Raw genomic sequence first — 25,004 nt, 5'->3', positions numbered from 1 at the left:
CTGGCAAATCGCCTTTTTTAGCGTATTATTTACTTGATGACATTGCGTGTCCAGAGTACCTACGCACGGCGATCGGACGAGGAAATTAGGCTAAGCGCTGTTTACCGTTATTTAATTTTTGTGCAACGCACAGTATGTAGGATTTTTAACTAACTTCAGAAAAGGAGATTTTTTATACGATGTGCAGTAACATTGTCAGAATCAGACAGTTTTTGGAAATGTTAGTTTTATAACAGCTTCAAAACACGTGGGCTATTTTTCATAATTGTATGTACTCGTATGTTTAACGCACGCAGGGTTTCCTTACGTAGTCTACAGAAAAAGTAATTCAGTTCTTTTATTCTAGAATTGAGTTCCACTGGCTGATGCATACAAGGTGGTGCAAGAAAGAGAGGTTATTTTAAACAAAATCGACCCATTACCTACTAAAGTTAACATTCTAATAACCATACAGACTAAAACTCATAATATATAATGTTACAGTAGAGGAATTACAATATTCTATTAAAAAAAATAACCCTATTTGGCGCGCTCGTACGTCGTACCTAGTTCTCTAAAGGTTTCTTCTCATTTTACGAGGAAAATGTATCCAAAACAGAACTAGTGAAAGTTCCCTGTAATTTAAACCATTTTTTAAACGATGATGAATGACTCGTTTATGCTACCTTACTACTATTCTCTATGATATGCACAGTGAGCTCTTCACTATACCTGTAGCATAAGATATACATACGCATAACATATTTTTCGTGTATTTACGAAATACAATTTTTTGAAATTATCTCAAGTTTATTTTGATCGTTAATATTTTCCTCGTAAAATGAATTGGAAAAAAAAATGAAGTTCAGCTTTTCATGTTTTATATAGTGGAGGTTTAAAACCATCAACTTCATTTTTGTATAATGCGAATACATATTATGTTAATTTTTGTTTTGTACTTTAAGGCCTTATACAAGTTATCTGAAAATAAAAACCCGTGCTGTGTCAGAACTAGATATATTTTTAGCACCTTCCGAGTCCAATACAGAACTTATCGCAATGATCAGGCGTTAATCACTAATCTAAACAAGTTTTCAATTAACGAATTATCTTTTATCAATTTTGGACAGTACAGATAATTATAACTGCATTAGAAAATAAACGGCAAAATATTCATATATTGGATATCAAGTATCTTTTATACTTACAGTTACAGTTCAAATTATGTGATTCGTCTGGATGTTCTGAAATATTGTTTTGATAAGTGTTTTTTGTTAGTATTTGTGATTATTTTTTCTCACATACTTTTCTATACATTTAAAGTTTATGATTTTGTGAATATGCTGGCTGTGTTAATTTATTTATTTCCCTTGATTAGGATTTTTCATATGACAACAAATTAAATTTTATATCAAATCAAATCGTCAACCTTACCACCTTATTACCATAATAAAATAATAATAAAATAACGCTTTGCTTAAGATTTCATAACAACTTAATTGTTGGTTTAATAGTATTTTTCCAAGTGATTTTATACAGGCACTATTATAATAATATTAACATTTATTTATGTTGTATTTTCAACGCATAACCAGCAGTTCCTTGTATAATCATAAATAGAAGGTTGTTAATGTCTTAACTGTGAATGTATACAATATTTTTATCTGGCAGAAATTATAAAATTTCGTGTTATCATCTTGTGATTGCGATGGGTTTGTTAGTTCGTGTTACGAACGGCAGAGGCGCTTTTAGCTCTCGGTGACGATACGAACACTTTGACGATAGTTTTCGGTAGTTAGGTCGGACTACATTACATTACAACATTGAGTTTATTAACAAAAAAATAAATAATTCTTCTTTATAGCTTTAATGGTGTAGGTAATTTGTATCCTCAGATTGAGCATTGTTATTTATTTCATTCGCAAAAAATATTATTAAAAGCGTTTCAATTCTCGTCACAGGCTACAATTATTGTAGAATATTCCTCTGGAAATATGTATTGCGTGTACTGTAAATTTGAATACTGCCATCTATTAACAATTCAACTAATTATTGAGATATTTGTTAATTATCATGACTTTAATTTCGGTTACAATTGTTCATTTCTGTAAATAGTAGATGTCGCTATAACAAAATAATTCTTCCTCGTTTTTTAAATTTGACAAGATAGGGCTATATTGGTCGTCTACCGTCATCACAATACACTGAAATTTCTACATATTCCATAGGCCAAATAGTTATTCTTACCAGCATTGTATGTACTCGTAGTTTAGTTAAATGAGATTCCCCTGGCAATTAAACGTTTCATCGGCGTGGCGAAAGATCGTTGCCTAATTGCTCATTTAGAATAATTAAAATAAATTGTTGATACATTATAATTACAATTCAACGCATACACAAAAAAACTGAACCACATGTTATGCTTTAATTAAAACCGCGGCATCGAATTTTGTTATAGATAATGTTATTCGGTATTTTTCAAACTGAATCGTTTTATTCATATTCGTTTAATTATTATCCGAGGAATAAAAATTCGATTGGTATCATCATGTGCCACATTGTACTATAGATAACAAAACAAAAACAATAAACATAATATTTTTGAAATGTCGAGACTCGAGACTTCAACTGTTGTCGACCCTGTCTAACGTTGGTTGTAATAGTTCATAATTAAATTAATAGATGTCGCTATTTCTATATTTTTTATTGTATATTTTAACCTGTGTTATGATATAATTATTATCGCTATAATTCTGAAGTGAAAAAAAACAATATCGTTAATTATATTTACCATTTTGTTAATATTATTTCATAGTAAGTACCGATAGATAGATTTTTAAAACCATGTACCGTTTATTTTTAAATTCTTGAAAACATTTAATATATAATATAATAAATAATATTTATTAAAATGTTGCACACTACGATTAACATTACTTATAATTCACACACACTTTATCGAATAGTTATTAGCGTACCTTGTAATTGGCGTATATGCTGCTACATATATAAGATAGAAGAGCCGTAATATAGTAATGTTCCTAGGCATATAATTATACACCGTAACCGTTATAAGAAACCAAATCAATACTATGTTACTAGGAATATAATCATAATACATTTCAAGGGTAGTGATATCAATATATTACTAGATTTAGTGTAGTGTAATAGAAATCTACCATACACTCATATTAAGCAATATTATATTGTCATGTTAAGTCTCATTTGGCGATCTTTCGCATACAGTAGGGCAACTTCTGTCAGGATCTCGTTTGATTACTCATTATTTTCAGCTCATCGGACCACCTATCGACTAAGGTCCACGGGACCATGGGCAATATTTCATTACTGTATAGTATTATCATACCACAAGTGTTTATAATAATTATTCATCTGCAACATTGCAGCTGATGGGATATGAAATAGATTATTGGCACAAAAATAGATTATTCTCTATTTAACATGCGAGCTGAGGGATTCAGCTGGCATATTTATCATTTATATGAAGCATATTTATCACATAATAAATATGCTTGCTTGCTATAATGCTTGGATTTATAATGATTGCCCTAAGTATTAAATCTAAAATAGACTAAGTTTATAGTAAATTTAACAATTCTTATGAAAAATTGATTGATAAATAATCGCATTAATTTATCACAAAGAAAGATAATATAGTTGCACCTGTATGATAAGCAATAAAGTATAAATACTACTGAATCACGGTATCAGATAGTTTTTCAATCAAAATGTTTGGTGGGATATTTTTCTTTGCTCTCCTTGTTTTAGCTAAGGGGCAGACGACAAATGTTGAACGATGTAAGTTAAAGTAAATAATTCTACTAATATTATAAACGCGAAAGTTTGTAAGGATGTGTGTGTCTTTGTTGTTCTTTCACACAAAAACTACTGAACCGACTGCAATGAAATTTGGTACGTAGGCAGCTGGACATCTGGAATAGCATATAGGCAACGGCTTTTTATCCCGATATTCCTACGGGATACGGACTTACGCAGAGAAACCGCGGGGCGCAGCTAGTAATACATAAATATATTCTCTCGTTGTATTGGTATGGTATGGTATTATATTATCTATGTTCGACGATCTTTTATACTTAATTATTTTAAACGACGAATGTAAATTAGGTTATTAGTTTATATTATGGCACAATAAACTATGGGAAATATATGTATATTGAATATTCTACCTGAGATAACCCGGATAGTGATGCTAATAATGTTGCTCGAAGAATCGAACATTTTCACACTTCATGATATGGTTGTAAATTTCAGGTGCCGCAGGGTTTGGTGATCCGCCCATTAACACATTTGTACAAGGGTGCACCACAATGCCTTGTGACGTGGTACAGGGAGAAGATGCAATTATACACGTCGTTTTTGAGGCTCGTAAGTCGTATTTTGAGCTACTAAAATTTAAAATAATCAAATTGCAAGAATAATCATTTAATGAATTAAAAGAGTCTGGGACATGGCGGTTTTCTCGCGAAGATTTCTTTGACCGTTTCGAGCAATGACGTAATAGGTAATGTGTTGATAAATTAAAAATCAATTTGTTGCTTGCACGCTTGTGTGGTCTCGGAAAAAGTCCGAGGTCCTAGCCATATACACGTAAAATTTTGTATCTGTGAGGATGGAAGTATGTTATCATGGAAAAACCTTCAACTGGTCGTAGATGCAATTTGAAATAGATCTACCATCGGAAGCCGTTAGCTAAAACGTAATATTATAAGAACATTTAAATTAATCACATTTATTGTTTTCAGCACACACAATCCGAAGTATGAAAACCGTTGCACGTGTAACTTTCGGTTTAAATTTTAATTACACTCTTGGTGAAAATGAAGTGACTTGTAATCATCTGCAAAACACATATTGTCCGCTGCAGAAGGGAGAGATAGTACAGTATACGCTTCGAATGTTCATAGAACCATTTTTCCCAACAGTAAGTGTACAAGCATTGAAAGCAAATAATTATATTCTTCGTTATATCATTTCATTTATTCATCGGTGCTGTTTGCGAGCTGGAGTCATTATTAATTATATTGGACTGACGACGAACTGGACTTTTCCATTAGAGGAAAGTAGTAGTCACACAAGCTCATTAGGCAAGACATGAAGATTCGTTGTGCTTGAAATCATATCAAAGTACATAGAAAAAAGCAGTCAGTTATCGCCGTCTATCTCTGTGTAAACTTAGATCTGTAAAACTAGGCAGCTTATATTGCTGCAGTTTTATTTTTTCAAATAGATAGAGTTAAAGAGGAAAGTCATTCTTACTATCCTGATGAATATTATAATGTCAAAGCTTGTTTGTTTATCATTCTATCACATCAAAACGGAATGGCTTTGAGATGTGATTTTTACGTCTCAATATACTACTTATATAAAATATTTCGTTCCTGTGAGAATTTTCCTGACCGCGCGTCGAAAGCCGCCGGTGGAAAGCAAGCTATATATATTTAACGAATATATTTAGCATCAGTATTGCTTTATCTATTATTTTCTCGTATTTTATTTTACGCAAGTATTTAAATTTAAAAATTAAAGACTTAAACGGATTTTATACGCGATTTATTTGCGCTGCAAATTGATTGAAACGTCGGGTTTAAATAACATAATTAATAGATCGCGTTTAAAATCCGTTCAAAGTCCTAATTTCTAATTGACTTATCATCTTTAACTGTACATACATTTACTTACCTTTGCTAAGCTTATTATTAAACGTTATTTTCTTTAGATTGCAGTATCAGTTGACTTCTTGGTTGAAGACTCGGATCGGATCCCTATTTGGTGCGCAAGAATTCGAATTCAGGTCGTAAACCCGCAGCAGAAGAGAATATTATCCGATTATTCCAATAGACCTTCTCTCAATAGATTTTTATTAAAACACCGTCCATCAAATGAAGTTAATTGAAAGAGTTGTTTTGTTAAGTGCGACATTTAATAACTTTATAATACTTTACTATATAATTACAATCATCATATTGCTGAGTCTCAAATGCTGACTTATTGTTTTTTATTAAAATTACAGTAATCATTGAGCTTTTATAGCTGTATTAATTTGTAGTTAGCCATATAATTAAAATATGTATAAGTATGCTTATTCGTTTTTAATTTTCCGTACCCAAAATATAGAACAGGACCCTATTACTGAGACTTCGCTGTCTGTCTGTCTGTCCGTCCGCCTGTCACTAGGCTGTATATTATGAACCGTGATAAATAAACAGTTCACATTTCACTGTTCACTGTTGCTGCATATTTTTTCTAGATGCTTTTACTTGTACGGAACCCTTAGTAACAAGAGTCCGTGTCGTACTCGACCGATTCAACAGCCAGCTAGATAGCTCTTTAATCTGTATGTTAGCAATAGGAACGTCTGTAAATTATTGTCAAATACGTTTTGCATGGTTTATTGTTCGTCGGTATTTTAAATTTAAATTTAAACACTGCCATCTATTTACAATTTAAGTAATTATTTAGATATTTGTTAATTGCTATCACGACTTTATATTAATTGTTTAGTTCTGTATAACTAGATGTCGCTATAACAAAATTATTTATAATATGATATAAATCGCATTTCCTCTTGAAAATTGAACTGTAAATATTTTGTGTGGGGGCTTACTGTGACATGATAAAGCAGAAGTAATTTCAGTGTGGGAAAAAGATAGAGCTATATTGGTCGTGTACTCTATCTCTTTCCCTCACTGAAATTGTTCCATCATACGTTATGGTAAGCCAACTAACGTTGAACTAATGCAGATACAATTTGGGAACGTTGCGAAGTGATTATCGTTACCTGCCTTATACGTATTATACTAGCTTAATCAAAGGTAATACCTATGGGGATGAGATGTTCTTCGGCGCGGCGTGCGATCGCTGCCATTAAACTACTGAAATAAGTCATATAACACTTTGAAGGATTATAAGCATTCTAGCATATTCTATATACTCATTCTAAATAACGAGAAAGCTCACAATCTAGCTAAAATAGATTTGTCTAAAGGAACGTTAGATCATAATATTAACTACTACTGCTTTGTTTGGTTCGGTAAGTGGGGGAGCCGGAGGCCCATATCCTTTATTCCTATCGCTAATCCTTTCTTAATCCCTTCCCAAAAAGTCGGCAATCCATTTGTAGAGGCGTAAGGTCTGCATTGGACCTTACGCCTCTCCAGATGTTCATGGGCGGTGGTAGCGCTTACCATCAGGCGTCCCACCAGCTCCATTGTCGACTGTAACATAAAAAAAAAAAAAAAAAAAACAACTTACATGAACTCATTCCCCATGCTAAGACCCGCTTGGAAAGTACGGTGGTTCTCGATGAAAGAGTTTAGACTAGGGTTATATTTTCGCAACATACTGCCTATAGGCTCACGAAAACCGTGATTGTTCGATTTTATAAATTTTTAATGTAGGTACCCACGGTTCCTAATATTTCCTGCGCCTTCGATTACCACATATATACCAGTTCATTTAGCAAAAATTCATGTTAGCGAACTCATTAGGCGAGTGAGGTAAACCGCACTCTAAAGCCGAGGGTAATAATGGATTGTAATTTTTTGAGAATTAAAATTATTGTTAATAATAAGCTACTGAATGTCAATTCATTGGTAATGCTTGTAAAAAATTCACAGTAGAATTCACATACTGCTTGGTATACTTCGCCGATTTTCTATGGGGGTGTAACTTCGTGCCGAAGCGTGCTCAACTCCGACAAACAAAAATACAATTAACATCAAAATAAACTCTAATCTTATACCTTTAAACGAGCAATTCTTGTATAATTATATATATATATATATATATATATATATATATATATATATATATATATGTATATATATATATAATTGGAATCTCGGAATCGGCTCCAACGATTTTCATGAAATTTAGTATACAGGGGGTTTCGGGGCCGATAAATCGATCTAGCTAGAATTTTTTTTTAGAAAATGTCATATTCGTATTTTATTCGTGTTTTTTTTTCCTGACATCTATTGGTGAATAATAATACTATTTTGCTTCGTAGATAGCTGGACAACTGAAATAACACATAGGCACTTTTTATACCGATATTCCTACGGGATACGGTTACGCAGCACGCTTACGCGGTTTCAACCGCGGGTCACAGCTAGTAAGAACGTTATATAAATACAGTTCGCTTTATGCCCACAGCATCCCATGCATAGTCAGAGACATTAGTATCAGGAATGTGATGTTGTGAAAGAAACCTTGTTGTGTGTGTTGTGTGTAAGTTATTGTGTTGCTTTATAAACGTACTAGCTGCGCCCCACGGTTTCACCCGCGTAAGTCCGTATCCCGTAGATATATCGGGATAAAAAGTGACTTATATGTTATTTTAGTTGTCCAGCTATCTATGTACCAAATTTTATTGCAATCGGTTCTGCAGTTTTTGCGTGAAAGAGTAACAAACACATACACATCCCTACAAACTTTCGCATTTAGACTTACGCGGGTGAAACCGCGGGGCGCAGCTAGTATTAGTATAAGCGCCACCCTGTCATCTATTAAGGTGCCAACTAAGACAAGTAGGCGGTAGATAGGTATTTAGTTAGATACTCCTTGTATCTTGTATTGATTGTAATAAGGTAGTATCTATCTATTATTACTTCCATTAGTAAGCTATGTTATTGTTAACCCATTTACAAAATGTTGTATCTTTCCTTTTCGCCGGTGAGGAATTCCATTTAACACCGCTTGTTCATCTGATTAGTTCAATAATACAATATCATAAAATATATATGTGTATGCACAACTTTAGCTTTATCGAAAACCAGGAAGTGGGTCAATTTTACTTCTAAGATTTTACTTCACCGTTATTTAATTGGTTTTTACTCGATTTACTAGAGTTTTCATCATTAGGTCCTGTTTTGATGATAATGGGACCACATCTGGAGAACACAATGTTTTTTCACTTTGAATCTAGATATTTTTTAAACGGTTCACAATTTCGAAAATATGTCCAATATTCACAAAAAACACACAGACGAACTGAGAACCTCCCCCTTTGCGTTTTTACAAGTCGGTTAAAAACTATCCGATAGAATCAATATGATTCACTGGTATTTTTGTTTTACTGCTTATCAAACAGGTGCAAGTAAATATATTGCTTGATGATAAATTCATACGATTAATTATCAATCAATGTTTATTAAGATTTGTTAAAATTTCCGTGAACTATACGTCTATTTTAGATATCATTCTCAAGGGCAAACATGCTTCAATTACATAGAAAATCGAAACCAAAATCGAAATAGAAAAATATACTAATTTAAACATGTGAAATATCATGTGAGCTGCTCATACGAAGACAAATTTGAAGACCTGGAACATCTAATATGGAACTCCAAGATGCCAGTAATAATAATATAGTGTAAATAACATTTATTTATTTATAAAAAAAACATGTAGTCGTCGTATACTATACGTCGTATATATAAGCGAAAATCGTTCAGTTTGATGAGCATTTTTTACTGACCGATATGTATGTGAAGAAAGAATAAGAAAGAATATGTATGCTAAGAATCCAACTACACTAAAATATAATTAGAAATGATGCTGACCGCTGACTTATAAAAATCGATAATGAAAGTGCCAAACTTTTGGTATTGATGTGGCTAACTAGAGCCCATCTAATGAATAATTGCACTTCATGATTATAAAATAAAGTAAGCTGGGAGTACCTCCGCGTAGTGAACGTGGTAACAGTTTATGATTGTAGAAATTTTGACTTCCCTGGCCATACCACCCATTTACTTTTTATACCATACAAATTGCCTTTTCTATTTATCTTCGCGACACGATAGTCTATCCGGTTTCGCAACCAATCTTATCATCAACGTTTTACATAACATTATTGTAGCTATTACAGCTACAATAATATTGCTTTAATGGGCCTAATGTATACATAGGTGTAGTGCTGGTGAAGTATCACACACAGTATCTGCAACAATTCCCCACGTCATTTTAAGCGCGCATAGTTTCCTATACTATGCTACACGCAATGCCGCGACGGTAAACAAGTCACAGGCTAGACGCTCAAACCTCATCTGGTCATCAATGTTGACCTGATGAACCAGATGTTTTTATCATTCAATTCATGTTTTTTTTCGAGGGTCAGCCACGCTTCCAGCTTCATTTATGGGCTTCAGAAGAAAAAACCGTGATGTTGTTTACAAATATATTTTTTAAGTTTTTTGCAACGAAATTTTTTATTCAGTGTACTCTTTGACTCCACTGCGGGACTTCGGGAAGAAATTAAATATAGATATATTTTTATTTATAAATAAAACTTAATTTGATTGAAATTCTCCAGTTGCTTTGGCCAAAATTCACGCAAAAGTAGTCGCGAGTACCACCTAGACTGAAATAGACATGGTTTACGCAAAATTTAACAATTCTTAGAGATTAATAAATAATCGTATGAATTTATCATATAGCAAATTGTTTTAGTTGCACCTGTATGATAAGCAACAAGGTATAAATACCTCTGAATCACAAAACAGATAGTTTTTCAATAACAATGTTTGGTGTGATATTTTCCTTTGCTCTCCTTGTTTTAGTTCAGGGGCAGACGACGCAAATTGAACGATGTAAGTAAAAGTAAAAAATTTTTTTAGAATGTTATATATTCTCTTTTTTAATTCCGAAAACTATAAGCCTTGAACAGATATTACAAGTGATTTTAATCTACGTCCGACGATGCATTATAATTATTTTTAATGACGAAAATAATTTATATAATCATCATCATCATCATCATCATCATCATCAGCCCATATATGTTCCCACTGCTGGGACACAGGCCTCCTATGAGGGTTCAGGCCATAATCCACCACGCTGGCCAAGTGCGGGTTGGCAGATATCACATGTCGTCGAACTTTTGATTCTTGGACATGCCGGTTTCCTCACGATGGTTTCCTTCATCGTTTTAAGCAGTGGTGATGTTATCCACATGTGCAGATAAATTGAAAAATCAATTTATTTCCTGCACGCTCGACCGGTCTCGAACCCCGACTTATCGAATTTGAAGGCCGAGGTTCTCACCACTGAGCCACCACTGCTCTTTCTGATTTATATAATACTTTTTATTAAAGTATAAATATAACACTTTAAGAAAAAAAATTGTATATGTTACAATTAAAACCCTTTTCCCTCTATAGCGCGTTTAACTAGTTTGAAATAGTTGTAATAACTAGTCCTATCAGGTGAAATGGCGTTAAATCTTTTACACTATTATGTAATCACATACTTTGTATTTAGCTTAGTTTCTATAATAATAATTATAATTATAAACTGCCTTTATGACTTCAAACTATATATTTATTAAACACACAGCATTTCAACGAATTCTGGGAATTCTAAATGCGTTTTACGTGGGATTATGAAGTTAATGACTTTGTATGTACACGTCGCATAACCGAAATATAAAAATTTTCATACTTTACAATGTTGTAATAAATTTTAGGTGGCGTACGATTTGGTGATCCACCCATTAACACATTTGTACAAGGGTGTATTACAATGCCTTGCGACGTGGTACAAGGAGAAGATGCGACCATACACGTGGTTTTCGAGGCTCGTAAGTAATTGCCCAGGAAGTTTATTGATTACTTAATCGACGAGGCATTTACCTGCAAATATTAAATATATTCAAAGTTAAAGAAAATTGTTTTTTTGGATAGTAACGGTTGCAAAAAACTTTTTATGTCATCAAAAGGAGCTGGACGGTCGACTGATGGTAAGTGATACCATCGCCTATGAACATTTGCAAATACGATTATCGATCTTAGGTCCCCAGAGGAATGGAAAGGACTAAGAAGGTGAAGAAAAAGGAGACAAAATAATTATTATTTTAGTAAAAATGAAACCACCTTCAAATTGTCACAACTAGATCAAATTTAAATGGGAAACACGGGAGGCATCAGCTCTCAAATTTAAATATAATTATACGGTTTGGTTTACCCAGTAAAAAGTTAAAAGGTAACAAACACAAAAGAGTTTATAATGTGACCTATGGTCATCTATAAAATGTACCATTTTTTTATTGCTTCTATTGCATATGTGCATTTGAAATATATTTTACATTAAGTATGCGAACAATTTTGAGAGGATAGAAGTATGTTATTAAAACAAAAATCATTGACAGGATGTAAATATAACTCAGAACAAAATTACCATGGAAAGAAAGCCAGAGGCTGAAACGTGCTGTTTTAATTAATATTAAATTAATTTCATTTCCTATTTTCAGCCCACACAATTCGGAGTATGGAAACGATTGCACGTGTTTCAATGGGTTTCAATTTCAATTACACTCTTGAAGGGAATGCAGTGACTTGTAATCATCTGCAAAACACATATTGTCCGCTGCAGAAGGGAGAGATAGTAGAGTATACGCTTCGAATGTTCATACAACCCGTTTTTCCAACAGTAAGTTTCAGACATGTTTATGCGGCCCGTTTCCTTTTTCTCACCCTTCCTAGTCCATTCCTTCTTTGAAATTGTCGTTCTGACTATGATCTAAGCTATTCTATTAGAGGAAAATATTAGTCACATAAGGTTATAAGGGTCAACACATAAGGTCTCCTTGTGCTTAAAGCTATATCAAAGCCACTATATAGCGTAAAATGAAGTGGCTTCCTGCTGTATTTCCCTATCTTTTATGTATGATTAGACCTTTAAAACGACGGGATTTAATGTGGGATTTTTTACTAACATAGTGATTTTAAAGGAACGTTTATGCTTACTACACTGACTTATATTAGAAATTTGAAAGTTTTTTATTCGTCTTTCGTCTTTCGTCGTTTCACGCTGAAATGAAGATATCATATGATAATATAATATAGATAAAATAATATTTGACTAGACAGTTCATAGTTCATAGTTCGTGTGTAGAGAGTGACGATAGTCTACTTTTTACCGACTTAGTTTTATAAATCATCTCATTCCTCTGAGAACTCGAGGAAAGTCGCGGGCGGAAATCTAGTAATTACTATGCTTAATAGAGTATAATTAGTGTTATTTATCCGTACGCAGCTGAGGCGGCTTGCTAGTTTATTTAGAAACATAATGCAGGTTGATTAATTAATATCATTATGTTTAGATTTCAGTACCAATAGAATTCATGGTTGAAGACTCGAATCGGATAGTTCTCTGGTGCTCAAGAATTCGAATTCAGGTCGTAAGTCCGCAGCAGGAGGGAATATCTAATAATTTTGATAAGCCCACTTCGAATAGATTTATATTAAAATATCATAATTCTACTAAGATTGATTAAATGCTTTGTTTAAAAATATTTTTTTCATTTCTTTGCCCTAAATCATCATATTATAAACCGTGTGTTTTTTATGATCATTATCAGTATCATCGTATATGCTCACACAACTGGGACACAGGCCTTCTATGAGGGTTGTCGCAATATGTCGTCGAACTTTTATGTTTTAATTTATTGGACCTTCCCAAAAATACTTTATAAATACACATGAAAAAACACACAAATGTTACAAGAGGCGATTTCTACCAGACGAGTGTTGGATAAAGGATGAAAATTTAAAAAATCAACAACAATTTTGTTGTATGTAGTATTGTTCTATTGAGTATATAATAACTTATGGCCAATATATTGGCTATAAGTTATTTTGGAAACTGGAACACCTGATGTAGAACCGCAACAGTCCACGTAAACTATAGAGAAATCAAAATTGCGCCATAACAAAAATTATTAATTAATGTGCATTTAGTGCTTAGAGTATAAATTTGAAAATCTGGTACATCTGATATGCAACTCCAAGAGCCCAGCTACACCTTAACATTAATAGAAATTATTTCTTAACAATCGTTGTTGTAATTACTACAACGATCACTTTTGGTAAGACATCAACGTCTCAAACGATTGATACTCAAACGATTGATACTACCAATTACTATTTATTTATTTATTAACAAGCTGGGGCTGAGATCGCGAGAACTTTCAACGTGAACAGCTATAGGATTTCAATTAAATTACGTTTAAGGTATAGATATAATAATTTTGTTCTCGAAATTAATTTAGGAACACAGTCTCACCAGCACCACATCCAGTGAGGATTACCGCTATAATAATATTACGTTGTAATGTGTTGACTATGAGACGGGTTGCATCATTGGGAAGACTACTGTGTCACGAAGATAAATTGAAAATGATATTAAGAAAATAAATGGGATTTCTGGCCAGGACAGTCAAAATTTCAATCATATACCTTCATGATTTAAAATCAGTTATAAACTAAAGTTGATACTGCCTTCGCCGAGTTGAGGTACTCCTAGACTATGCTATTTATTATATATATCATTCAGTGAATTAGTGATAGCTTTGATTTTAAGATCAAATGTTTCAGATCTCGATTATTAACGATCTTAAAAAAGTTGAGAGAGCCTATTATAGCATTAATGGATACATGGAAGATGTAAATTCATGGAATGTTGTCGCTTAAGAACCTCAGGACAGATATTTGACATCATCATACGTTTTGACGTATATATGTACGTACGTGTATGTATAACACATGCAGAATTAAAATTGTAAAATTGACATGATTTTAAAAGGGCAACTACAAATTTCGCTGGCGGCTCTTTGTACAAACTGCTTGCTGTTAAAACTATGTTATAACCATTCAAAAGTGCTTGTATAAGAAATCTTATTGAAAAAATAACTGTTTGAGTTTCAGTTTGCATTCTTATATGTCGACGGCTCATCAGACTGAGTCATTATTGCAAAGACATTTGTGTTTATGTTATATTGAAGCTGAAGTTCCTCATTGGGAGTTACAAATCTTCGGTTTTTATAAATCAATACAAAATGTTTATCACTTTTTTTTTGCTAAGAAGTAATTTTTACACGCTTTTTATTAGCTTCACCTGTATGTTTGTTTGTTTGTATGTTTGTTTGTTTGTATGTTTGTTTGTTTGTAACTGACTTCTTTGGGCGCGATTTTGACCCACTTTAAACGGCCAGATTTCGTTCAAACTTTGTAGATTTATTGAGGACCGATGACAATACACTAATTTGATAAAATTATTCCAGTTTTCAATTTGCAAAATATGATTTTTGTTAAAGCGTGTTTTATAGTTTTTTTAAACTATTATATTTTATTATTAATATTACAGTGTAATTGGGCTCTTGGAGTTCCATATCAGGTGTTTCATATCTTTAAACCGACAAATGTATAAAAATAAGAAAATAATGACGTAAGAAATCAATAACTTGAAAAATAAATAAGAATGATAATCGTAATATAGGAAATAATAATAATTGTTCTAAGTAAGTGTAAAATGTTTAAATAATAGAGTATAAAAATAATACTAGACGTTGTTAAAATTGTAATCAAATTTATAAATATTTGTATGCCAATTTGTTGGCGAGTTGTGCGGACTTGAGTTTTTTATAAAATCTCTGTAACCACAATTCTAACAAATAAAATATTCATTTCATATAATTGTCAATTTATACTCTCAGTGTTATGGCACAATTTTATATCTGTTATAGTTTAGCGTTGTTGCGTTTTTGCATCAGGTGTTTCAGTTCCCGAAATAAGTTATAGCCTATGTGATTCCCACATTTATTACTTATACAACAAAAAGCTTTCATTGAAATCTGTTCAGTAAGCGATAACAAAATTGAGTAGTCGTACAGTTGTCGTAACATACAAGTAGTCGGAATCTGTTTTACCGTGTGAATAGTGTTAGGTAGACAGGGCTTACAAGTATTATACTACAAATTATATCATTATAATAAAAAAACTGTGTTATAGCGTACATGTTTTTAAGCGTTTTCTTCTACTCAAAATATTTTTTTTTTGGGAACTCGTGTATCTTTAATAAGGTGTAACAATGTTCCAGTATATTCGTTACGTGGAAACAACACTGATTGCCGAAATTCCTTTAACGTTTCGCTCATCGTTCAGAATTTATAATCGCAGTTTTAATGTACTATGTGTTTTTGAATTAAGAAGGAAATATCAAACATGCTTTCGTTTATTTGGTTTAACCTTTGGTTAACATCAACGGAAAAAAATCTAAGTTTTTCTAAAATCATTGCGTAATTAACACATTAAATTGTTATTATTCTATCTGACAGTCTTACAATGCGTCATATAATTGAATTAGTAATCCTTAAATATAATCTATAATAAATTTCCTATCATTCTGAATAACACAATTGAATTTGAAAATAGAAAACCTTTCTCGCTTGCAAAGGTGATTTATTTTAATTCAATCTATCATGAAAGCTTTAATTAATAATATATTAAATTCCAAGGCCTGTATAGAAATATTCAACGAAAAACAGGCGGAAAAATTATGTGTGAGTTGTTCGGGCTTATATGAGGTTTTATTAATCGACTTGTGTGCGGATCTCACTTCTGCTAAAATGGAATAAATGCTAAAAAGTTCATTTAACCTTCATACTTATATCAGGCGACCCGTCAGCTCGCTAAGGCATTTGAATCATTGAACTTTTATCACTTTTAACACGGATTTCAATCAAGTTCATGTGTAGATCGTCCAATAGTAATATCGCCCCTTATAAAAATGTTGTATACTCTGAATTTTTTGCTAAGAGTGGATAATTCGACTGCATCTAATTAAATCGACTTAAAAAGAGCATTTGATGGGGTACATCACAGAGTTCCTTGCAACAGAATATCGTCGTTATTATTATATTGGATAATGTCCTATTTAACATACTCAAATAGTTGTAATAACCGGCAACAATTGATGGATGCATGTATGTAATACTTCAAACAGCCGTTCGGATTATGTGAAATTTAGCAAAGAAATATACTGTGTAATAAATAGCATGCAATCATGATTCTTATCACATCTTAGAAATACCTTATTAATGAAATATATTTGCCCTTGAGGTTTATATCTAAATAGACACAGTTCTCGGAAAATTTAACAAATCTTATTAAACATAGATTGATAAAACATCGAAAGAATTTATCATAAAGCAAAATGTTTTAGTTGCACCTGTATGATAAGCAACAAGGTATAAATACTTCTGAATCACAATATCAGATAGTTTTTCAATAACAATGTTTGGTGGGATATTTTTCTTTGCTCTCCTTGTTTTAGCTAAGGGGCAGACGACACAAGTAGAAAGATGTAAGTAAAAGTAAAATAATGCATAAATATATTCTTTCTTTCTATCAGAATTGTAAAAATGGTTTCAGTTTGCGTATACAGAATAACTATAACTTTTTAATAATACACATAATGCGTTTTTATCTATATCGGACGATGTATTGTAATTATTTTGAACGACGGGGATAAATTACATATATTACAGTTTAATAAGTTTTCCATTAAAACGATTTCCCTAGTTAGATCTAGTTGTTACTAAACGCTTTTGTAACAACTAGTTCTAACTAGGAAACAATCGGTAAAAACTAGAATGTATTTTATTGTATTATATTTTGGTCCATACTGGTCTTTGATTAAGTGGGAAACGCCCTAAAGTCGATTCTGCCACTCGCTGGCTGCCGTCATGGCGCGCTCGCTCTGCTCGCTCGGCTCATGGGATAGTTCACAAATAACCTAAAACCCTAGTCCCTTCGATCTTTGCTAACCTATTTTTACATTAAAATGTATATACCGTCATGTAGACAGTTTAAAAATATGATTATTAATATAAAAGCTAATCGAAATAAAGATGATGAAATAATAGTGCAAATGACAATTGTTTCGAAAATATAGTACATTCTAGTTATTAAAGCTTTTTCCCTAGTCAGGACAAGTTTTAACAAAGGCATTTAGTTAAATCTAGCCGTTTTAACTAACGTGAAAACGCGGTGTTATAAAAAACAAGTTTCAATGGTAACATATGTGTATATGGCACATCAATAATGGTGGGAAATATGGGAACTATGGTGATAAAATTGGTGTAATGCCAATGATTTCATGTGAAGTAGCACAACCGAAAATTGAACGTATTAGTAGGAACGTATTTCATGATGTTGTCATACATTTCAGGTAGCCCAGGGTTTGGTGATCCACCCATTAACACGTTTGTACAGGGGTGCACCACAATGCCTTGCAGCGTGGTACTGGGAGAAGACGCAATTATAGACGTAATATTTGAGGCCCGTAAGTAGATGGTTTGAAGTTAATTTATCGATGAGGTATAGATGTGTACTGTTCAATTAAAAATAATCAAATACATAGAATATCCTATTTATTCAATGGATTGTAACAGTTGCAAAAAAATTATATTTTTTTTGCAACCACCTTCATTGCACCAGTTTCAAATAAAAAAGAACCATTTAAATCAGTTTACTCAGTAAAAAGATAAGACGTGACAAACTCAAAAAGTACAGCCGAATCGATAATTCCTTAATTTCTTGAAGTCGGTTGAAAATGCAGAAAGACATGTTGAAATTTACTGTTAATAGTTAAGAGTTTGTAATGTGACTTACATTCTTCTATAATATGTACCATTATATTATTAAAACAACACTTCATTCTCTATATACGTTTAAAACACGGGCTTCCTAAAGCTTTGAAACATATTTTTAAATTTACTGTAATATACGTAAACTTATAATATTAATATGCGACAACCTTGAGTTAGTAAATTGAGTTAATGAAACTTGAAACAAAATTGCCACGGAAAGCCGTAGGCCGAAACATAGTGTTTTCATTAAATATAATTGATTTCATAGTATTTTCTTGTCTTGACTTTACGCGAGTATTATACATTTAGAAATTAAAGACTTTTTAACGGATTTTAAACGCGATTTATTCATTATATTATTTACCCGACGTTACAAACACTTTACAGCGAGCGTGGACACGGGGAGACTGTGAAAATTGATTTAATTTCTTATTTTCAGCATACACAATCCGAAGTATGAAAACTATTGCACGTGCAGCATTTATTTACAATTATACTCTTGACGAAAATGAAGTGACTTGTAATCATCTGCAAAACACATATTGTCCTCTGCAAAAGGGAGAAATAGTACAGTATACGCTTCGAATGTTTATAAATCCGGTTTTTCCACCAGTAAGTTGAATAACTTCTTCAGTACGTAATTTTTATAATTATTTTTTGTAGCATTCAAATGTATGATATTCTTTTAAAGAATACTAAAACGATGAAGAATTTTTACCCGCGTCTATTTGACAAACCGTTGCAACGCCCAGCCTCTCGGCCAGTCTTAGCCGTCCGCCTTAGCAATCGAATGTCCTCTGCTATTTCAATTTCATGTGCTTTCAAATTAAATTTGAGGAGGGGTTTTCAACAGATAGTGATTCAACAGGAATTTTTATATAACCGTCCTGAATAATACAAAATTTTTCATGTCATAGCGGGCATCTGAGCAGGTGGTTCGCCTGATGGTGAGTGATCACCATCGCCCATGAGCATTCGCGGAGGTAGCCTCTATGAATGGCCTGCCCACTTTTAAGGGGTAAGGTAAAAATAATGCATAGACGACTCGAGATAAGTAAGGGTTGGGACGGATGCGGAAAAGCAAACGGGCCTCCGTCTCCCCCACTCACCGTACGAAACACAGTGGCGTGCCACTGTTTTGCGCCGGTTTTCTGTGGGCTTGTGGTACTTCCTCGGTGCAAGCTGGCCCAATTCGCTTGGAAGCTTGCGCGACACCCACATTAATGCGGTAGTGGGAAATATAGTATGTATTAAACGTGCCTTATAGAGACTTTCTAGTATTTTGCACCCATGAGGAGCGGGGCGGGTTGCTAGTTTACGCTTATTATTTCATCTACGTACATTTTGCAGATTGATCATTTTATATTTTTTTGATAAGATTTCAGTACCAATTGAATTCATGGTTGAAGACTCGAATCAGAAAGTTATTTGGTGCGCAAGAATTCGAATTCAAGTCGTAAACCCGCAACAGAAGGAAATGTCCGAGAGTTCTGATAGGTCGCCTTGGAATAGATTTATAAAAAGAACATAATTCTACCAAGATAAATTAAAATAGTTGTTTCGTAATGTTAAAAAAAAAATTAAACAGAATTTTGTAGTTCTTCACCGCACATTTTCATGTTATGAACTATGTCTCAACACTATGTTATAATTGTTTTTCATTAAGACCACCTTAATTGCTGTGTGATTAATCATTAGCATCATCATGCATGTTCCTACACCTGGGCCACAGGCCCTATAAGGGTTCAGACGATAATTCTCCACGCTGGCCATTACGGGTTCACAGATGTCACAATATAACGATCAACTTGTATTTCTTGGACATGCCGGTACGATGTTTTCTTTTTTCTTTATTATGCACATGTAACCTAATATTTTTTGACGTCGGCAAAATTGTAAATTTTGTAAAATTTATTAAAAAATATATAAATTCTACCCACGGATGTTTTATCTTTATTTTTCAGGTAATTTCAAATAATTAAGTAAATTTCAGTTTCATGTGTACCTTGGGTCTTTCAATTCCATATCAGATATTCTAGATTTTCAAATTTATACTCTCAACTCAACTTCATTCAAAGCCGGAAGTTCCAGAGATAAGCGTTTAACGTGTAAAAGATTGGTTTCTAGAATTAATTATTTATCACAATTAGCATTGATTTTCATTGATTTATAAGACGACTACTTACTCTCAGTCATATGCATACTGCGAAACTTATTTCAGATCGTATTTGACCTAAATATCTAACTTAAGGTATCAATACTAGTGTTCATTTGTATCCTTTTTTCCTTAGTGGCTTTTGAGTTGAAGAAGCATAATTTGAAATGTCCCTGTTTAATATGACGCGTAAGTCTGTATCCCGTAGAAATATCGGGATAAAAAGTTTCCTATGTGTTATTTCAGTTGTCGAACTATCTACGTACCAAATTTCATTGCAATCGGTTCAGTAAGAGTTACAAACATATACACATCTTCACAAACTTTTTTTTAAAAATATTAGTAGGATGCAACTGAAGATGATATAAAGGCGTGTTAAAGAGGGCCATCCTTTAAACTACACAAGCCCAAGCTTGTGGTTTAAGTTTTTCGTGTCTTCTTTTAAGTTTTTATTAAAAAAAAAAAACAATACATATTAAATGTTCATGAGGAATAAACCTTTGTAATGGTAGTTCGATTTTCATTCACAGAAGAAGATAATTACAAGGAATATATGCAATAAGTTGCTGTTTGTCCCGTGGGAAATTACCCTATGTGGCCAAAGATATCAACTATTTATGGGGTCAAGCGTGAAACTATGCACGGAGAAGATTATAATATAAGTATTGCATAACACGAAATAAATGGCACATATTGAATAGAGATATAGTTAACTTTATTTATTTATTAGTTTCTTGAAATGACGTTCACGATAAAAAATAGACAAAACGTCTTTTCCGTTACTATAACCGACTGTCTAAGGGTCATTTTTGAGCTATTTTAAACTAACAAATTAAATTCACACTTTGTACACTATAAGAAACGGTGACAATACAATAATTTCATGAGTTCATCTTACATCCTGATTAGGATCATCTTGATTAAATAATTGCCTTACGTCTACTCTGTATAAGAGGAAGTGAGACGAATTACTTGATTCTGTCATTTTAGCATTTGTTTTGTTTTTGTTTTCAAATTTCTTTATTTAATTACTCTTGTATAATTTGAATTATTTAACAATATTAAAACGGGATGTTTTTTAAAATGGATCAAACAATTATTCCTCTATTTATCTACTGGCGAGAACTGCAGTTTTTTTTTTGTAGGGATATTGTGTGTGAATCATTTCTTCAATTATTTATAAATGAAACTATCGAAGATTAGATACACATCTGAGATAAACCAGATACAAGTAGTCGTAATTCGCTTTACCATGTAAACAGTCTTAGTTAGACAGTCTTACAAGTACCTTTATGAATTAAATATAATAATTATATTGGCAAACAACTTATACACATAACATATAAAAAACATGTAAGGGAGTACATGTTTTTAAGGGGTAAAAATATTGAAATGTATTCAAATAAATTTATAGTATTTACGTTGAAACATGACTAATTGATGATATTCATTAAATCATTCGCTAGTCGTTCGTAATTTATGCAATTGAGATACATACATACAATATACTTATATACAGGCATTTTCAATAAGTTTTAAGTGAACTAAAGAAATACGTTTTTTTTATTTAGAACGATATATATATAAAAAAGTGGTTGCCTGTAAAGTCGGTTTTACGGGCGAAGATTTTACGTGACAACGTCTTTTTCTCGGTAGAATATTTATTGATATGAATATTATTAAATTGCAAAATAGGAACAAGGAATTGAATGAAAATAAGAATTGCACAAATTTTAACTATAGAAAATATATTTTGTTTACTAAAAAGACAGAGACAGAGACACAAGCACGCGCCGATTCAATGCGCCTAATTCTCTAGTGCTGCGCGCGCGGCGGACCGATCATAGTTCGGTGACTCATCGTAACGTTACCGGGCGTTACACTTTTTCATGAGTGACTCAGAGCCGCAACCTAATTTAAGACTCCCCTCTTACGCTACTAAATTAAATACTCGTAATTTCTAAAAGAATTGCTTAATTTTACAGATAATTTTTATTTATTATTATTCTATTTCAATTGTGGTGAGTCACGTAATCGAATGAAGATAAAAAATCTTTCTCGCTTGCAAAGGCGATTTAAATTAATTCAATCTATCATGACAGTATTAACAATATGTTGAATTGGCATTCCATATGTATGTTTGTATGTAGTGTCTACTCCGCTACCACAGCGGTGAGGGTGTAGGACGGGAGGAGAGACGATTAGCGGGAAATAGGACTTTAGACTATAGGACATTACCGTGCACATGTTGTCATTGTGATTGGAATATTTGCTAAAACAATAATACTAATAGCAGATAATAGATATAAAATAATAATAATAATAAAATCATCTTTATTCAGTCCTCACAACATTAGTACATACCAAAAACTTAAAAATACAGATAAGAGAAAGGATTACGTTGTGAGAGACTGGTACTTGAAGCAGACTACATAGAATTCTGAGGTACAGGTCACCATATAATAATGAATAATTTTATTAATTACTTTCTGTACTTTCTACTGATCCCTAACTCGCCTGCTGATCGTATGGTAGCAATTATGCAACAAAGCTTTTACTAGTATTGCAGTAGTGTTTTATCGATCTGTAGAATATAAAAGATACTTTATTATAACTTCTTTCAGCTGCATTATAAACACAAAAGGTTGTTATGTTTGCAACTTTTTTAGGTGAAAAATACTAAACGGTTTTGATATTTAGAATTGACTAGCTGCACCCGGCAACCGCTGTTCTGCCTTACTCTTATCATTTAGGGGTATGAAAAATAGATGTTGGCCAATCGGCCATAGATACCGGATAAGCACAAAAAATTTCATCAAAATTTTGTGGGACTTTATTGTGGGAGTCGAGCACGCTTCGGCACGAATTGGGCCAGCTCGCACCGGGGAAGTACCACACCCCCACAGAAAACCGGCGTGAAATAGTGGCATGCCACTGTGTTTCGTACGGTGAGTGGGGGAGCCGGAGGCCCGTTTCCTTTTCCTCACCCGTCCTAGTCCATTCCTTGTTTCCAGTCGTTAATCCTTTCCTTTCCCTTACCCCAGAAAAGCGGGCAGCGCATTCACGGAGGTACTACCTTTGCGAATGTTTATGGGCGGTGGTGATCGCTTACCATCAGGCGAACCAGCAGCTCAGCTGCCCGTTATGACAAAAAAAAAAAAAAAAAAATCGGTCAAGCCGTTTCGGAGGAGTGAGGAGTATGGCAACGAAAACTGTGACACGAGAATTTTATATATTAAGATGTAGCCTGTACACCTGTTTGTATGTGTATCTGTACCACAATAACACACGAACTATAGATAAACTTGCTTTTATAATATATGTATTAGTTTTATTCCGCGTTTTCACCCGCGCAATGAGATTTTCCTTTTAATTCCAATATTACGGAAATATTGAAACTATTAAAAAAATAACCACCCAGACCGTAGTGTGCAGTTATTGATAAATAAAAAAGTGAAAGTTACCATGTTAATCGAAACAACCACAAAGTAAATACATAAATTATTTCCTTATTGTTAGAAAAATTCGTTAAAAATGCGCCAATACAGGTCACCGTCATTCTTATTTAGATCTGACATTTTGAACTTACTCATCTGTGATATAGGGGTAATAAACAAGGCATAAACTGGTGTTCAAATATAAATTACATTCAATAAAAAACAAAGATACGAAAGGTACATGTCAATTACACAGTAAATGTATGGATGAATTGATGTTTTTATATAACCCTAAATAACATAGTTGTCCGTTTTTCATTTTCTGCTCTATCATTAGAACTTTATTACTACTAATGTAAACTATGCAGCCGATGGCCCTGTCTGTTGGACGATAATTATTTTTTTTATAAAATTACATTTTAAGTTGGAACAGTTCGACCTATAGAAGAATCAATCACCAACACATTATTAAAAAGTTTAAATATCTAAAAACTTATAAAATAAATAAATAGCTTGACTTGAGAAAAAATTTATAGCATTATGCTATAATTATAGGAAGTATTAAAAAAAGGAGAAATAGACAAAATATAATATTATAAGCATTTCCCTAGAAGTCTCGCAGCTATGCTAAATATATTGTATATATAAGCACATTTAGACATTGAACATTGCGAAAGGTGTCAGGTTACTAAATCAAAAAATCTCAAATCAATGCATTCGTCATAAGGACTAATTGAGCAATTTCTCTTTTGAACTTTTTTGAGGGAAAATAAGTAGTCCTTTCCAACAAAGAGTAATTAATTAATGAAAATCGGTATTACGCTTCCTCAGTTAAATACCAAAACGCCATAAACACAAGCTAAGAAGAAAACTGTATTGCAGCTATTATATCCTCTCTAAAACAACGAATATTCTCAATTCACAGCGTAAATTCATATTATTTTTATGCATTGTTGTTTTC

At 32.8% G+C, this 25,004-nt stretch overlaps 1 protein-coding gene across 1 annotated transcript; it reads left to right on the top strand.

Moving 5' to 3' along the window:
• The first annotated feature begins 4,271 nt into the window (after positions 1-4,271).
• LOC119840588 lies at positions 4,272-5,914 on the top strand. The gene is made up of 3 exons (XM_038367276.1): positions 4,272-4,386; positions 4,764-4,942; positions 5,738-5,914. Exons 1-3 carry the CDS (start codon positions 4,329-4,331, stop codon positions 5,912-5,914), a joined length of 414 nt encoding a protein of 137 aa, XP_038223204.1. The 5' UTR covers positions 4,272-4,328.
• Positions 5,915-25,004: the final 19,090 nt, after the last annotated feature.

This window comes from Zerene cesonia, chromosome 6 (genome assembly GCF_012273895.1).
Source record: "Zerene cesonia ecotype Mississippi chromosome 6, Zerene_cesonia_1.1, whole genome shotgun sequence".
In the NCBI taxonomy this organism is placed as follows: Eukaryota; Metazoa; Arthropoda; class Insecta; order Lepidoptera; family Pieridae; genus Zerene; species Zerene cesonia.
The sequence above is the reverse complement of the archived record's forward strand: the minus strand, read 5'-3'. Positions and strand labels throughout refer to the sequence as shown.

Excerpts from the sequence above, each read along its gene's own strand:
- LOC119840588 (XM_038367276.1), top strand. The coding sequence starts at position 4,329 with ATGCCTTGTGACGTGGTACAGGGAGAAGATGCAATTATACACGTCGTT. Across the intron at positions 4,387-4,763 it reads ACACGTCGTTTTTGAGGCTC|CACACACAATCCGAAGTATG; the intron begins GTAAGTCGTATT and ends TATTGTTTTCAG. Across the intron at positions 4,943-5,737 it reads TAGAACCATTTTTCCCAACA|ATTGCAGTATCAGTTGACTT; the intron begins GTAAGTGTACAA and ends TATTTTCTTTAG.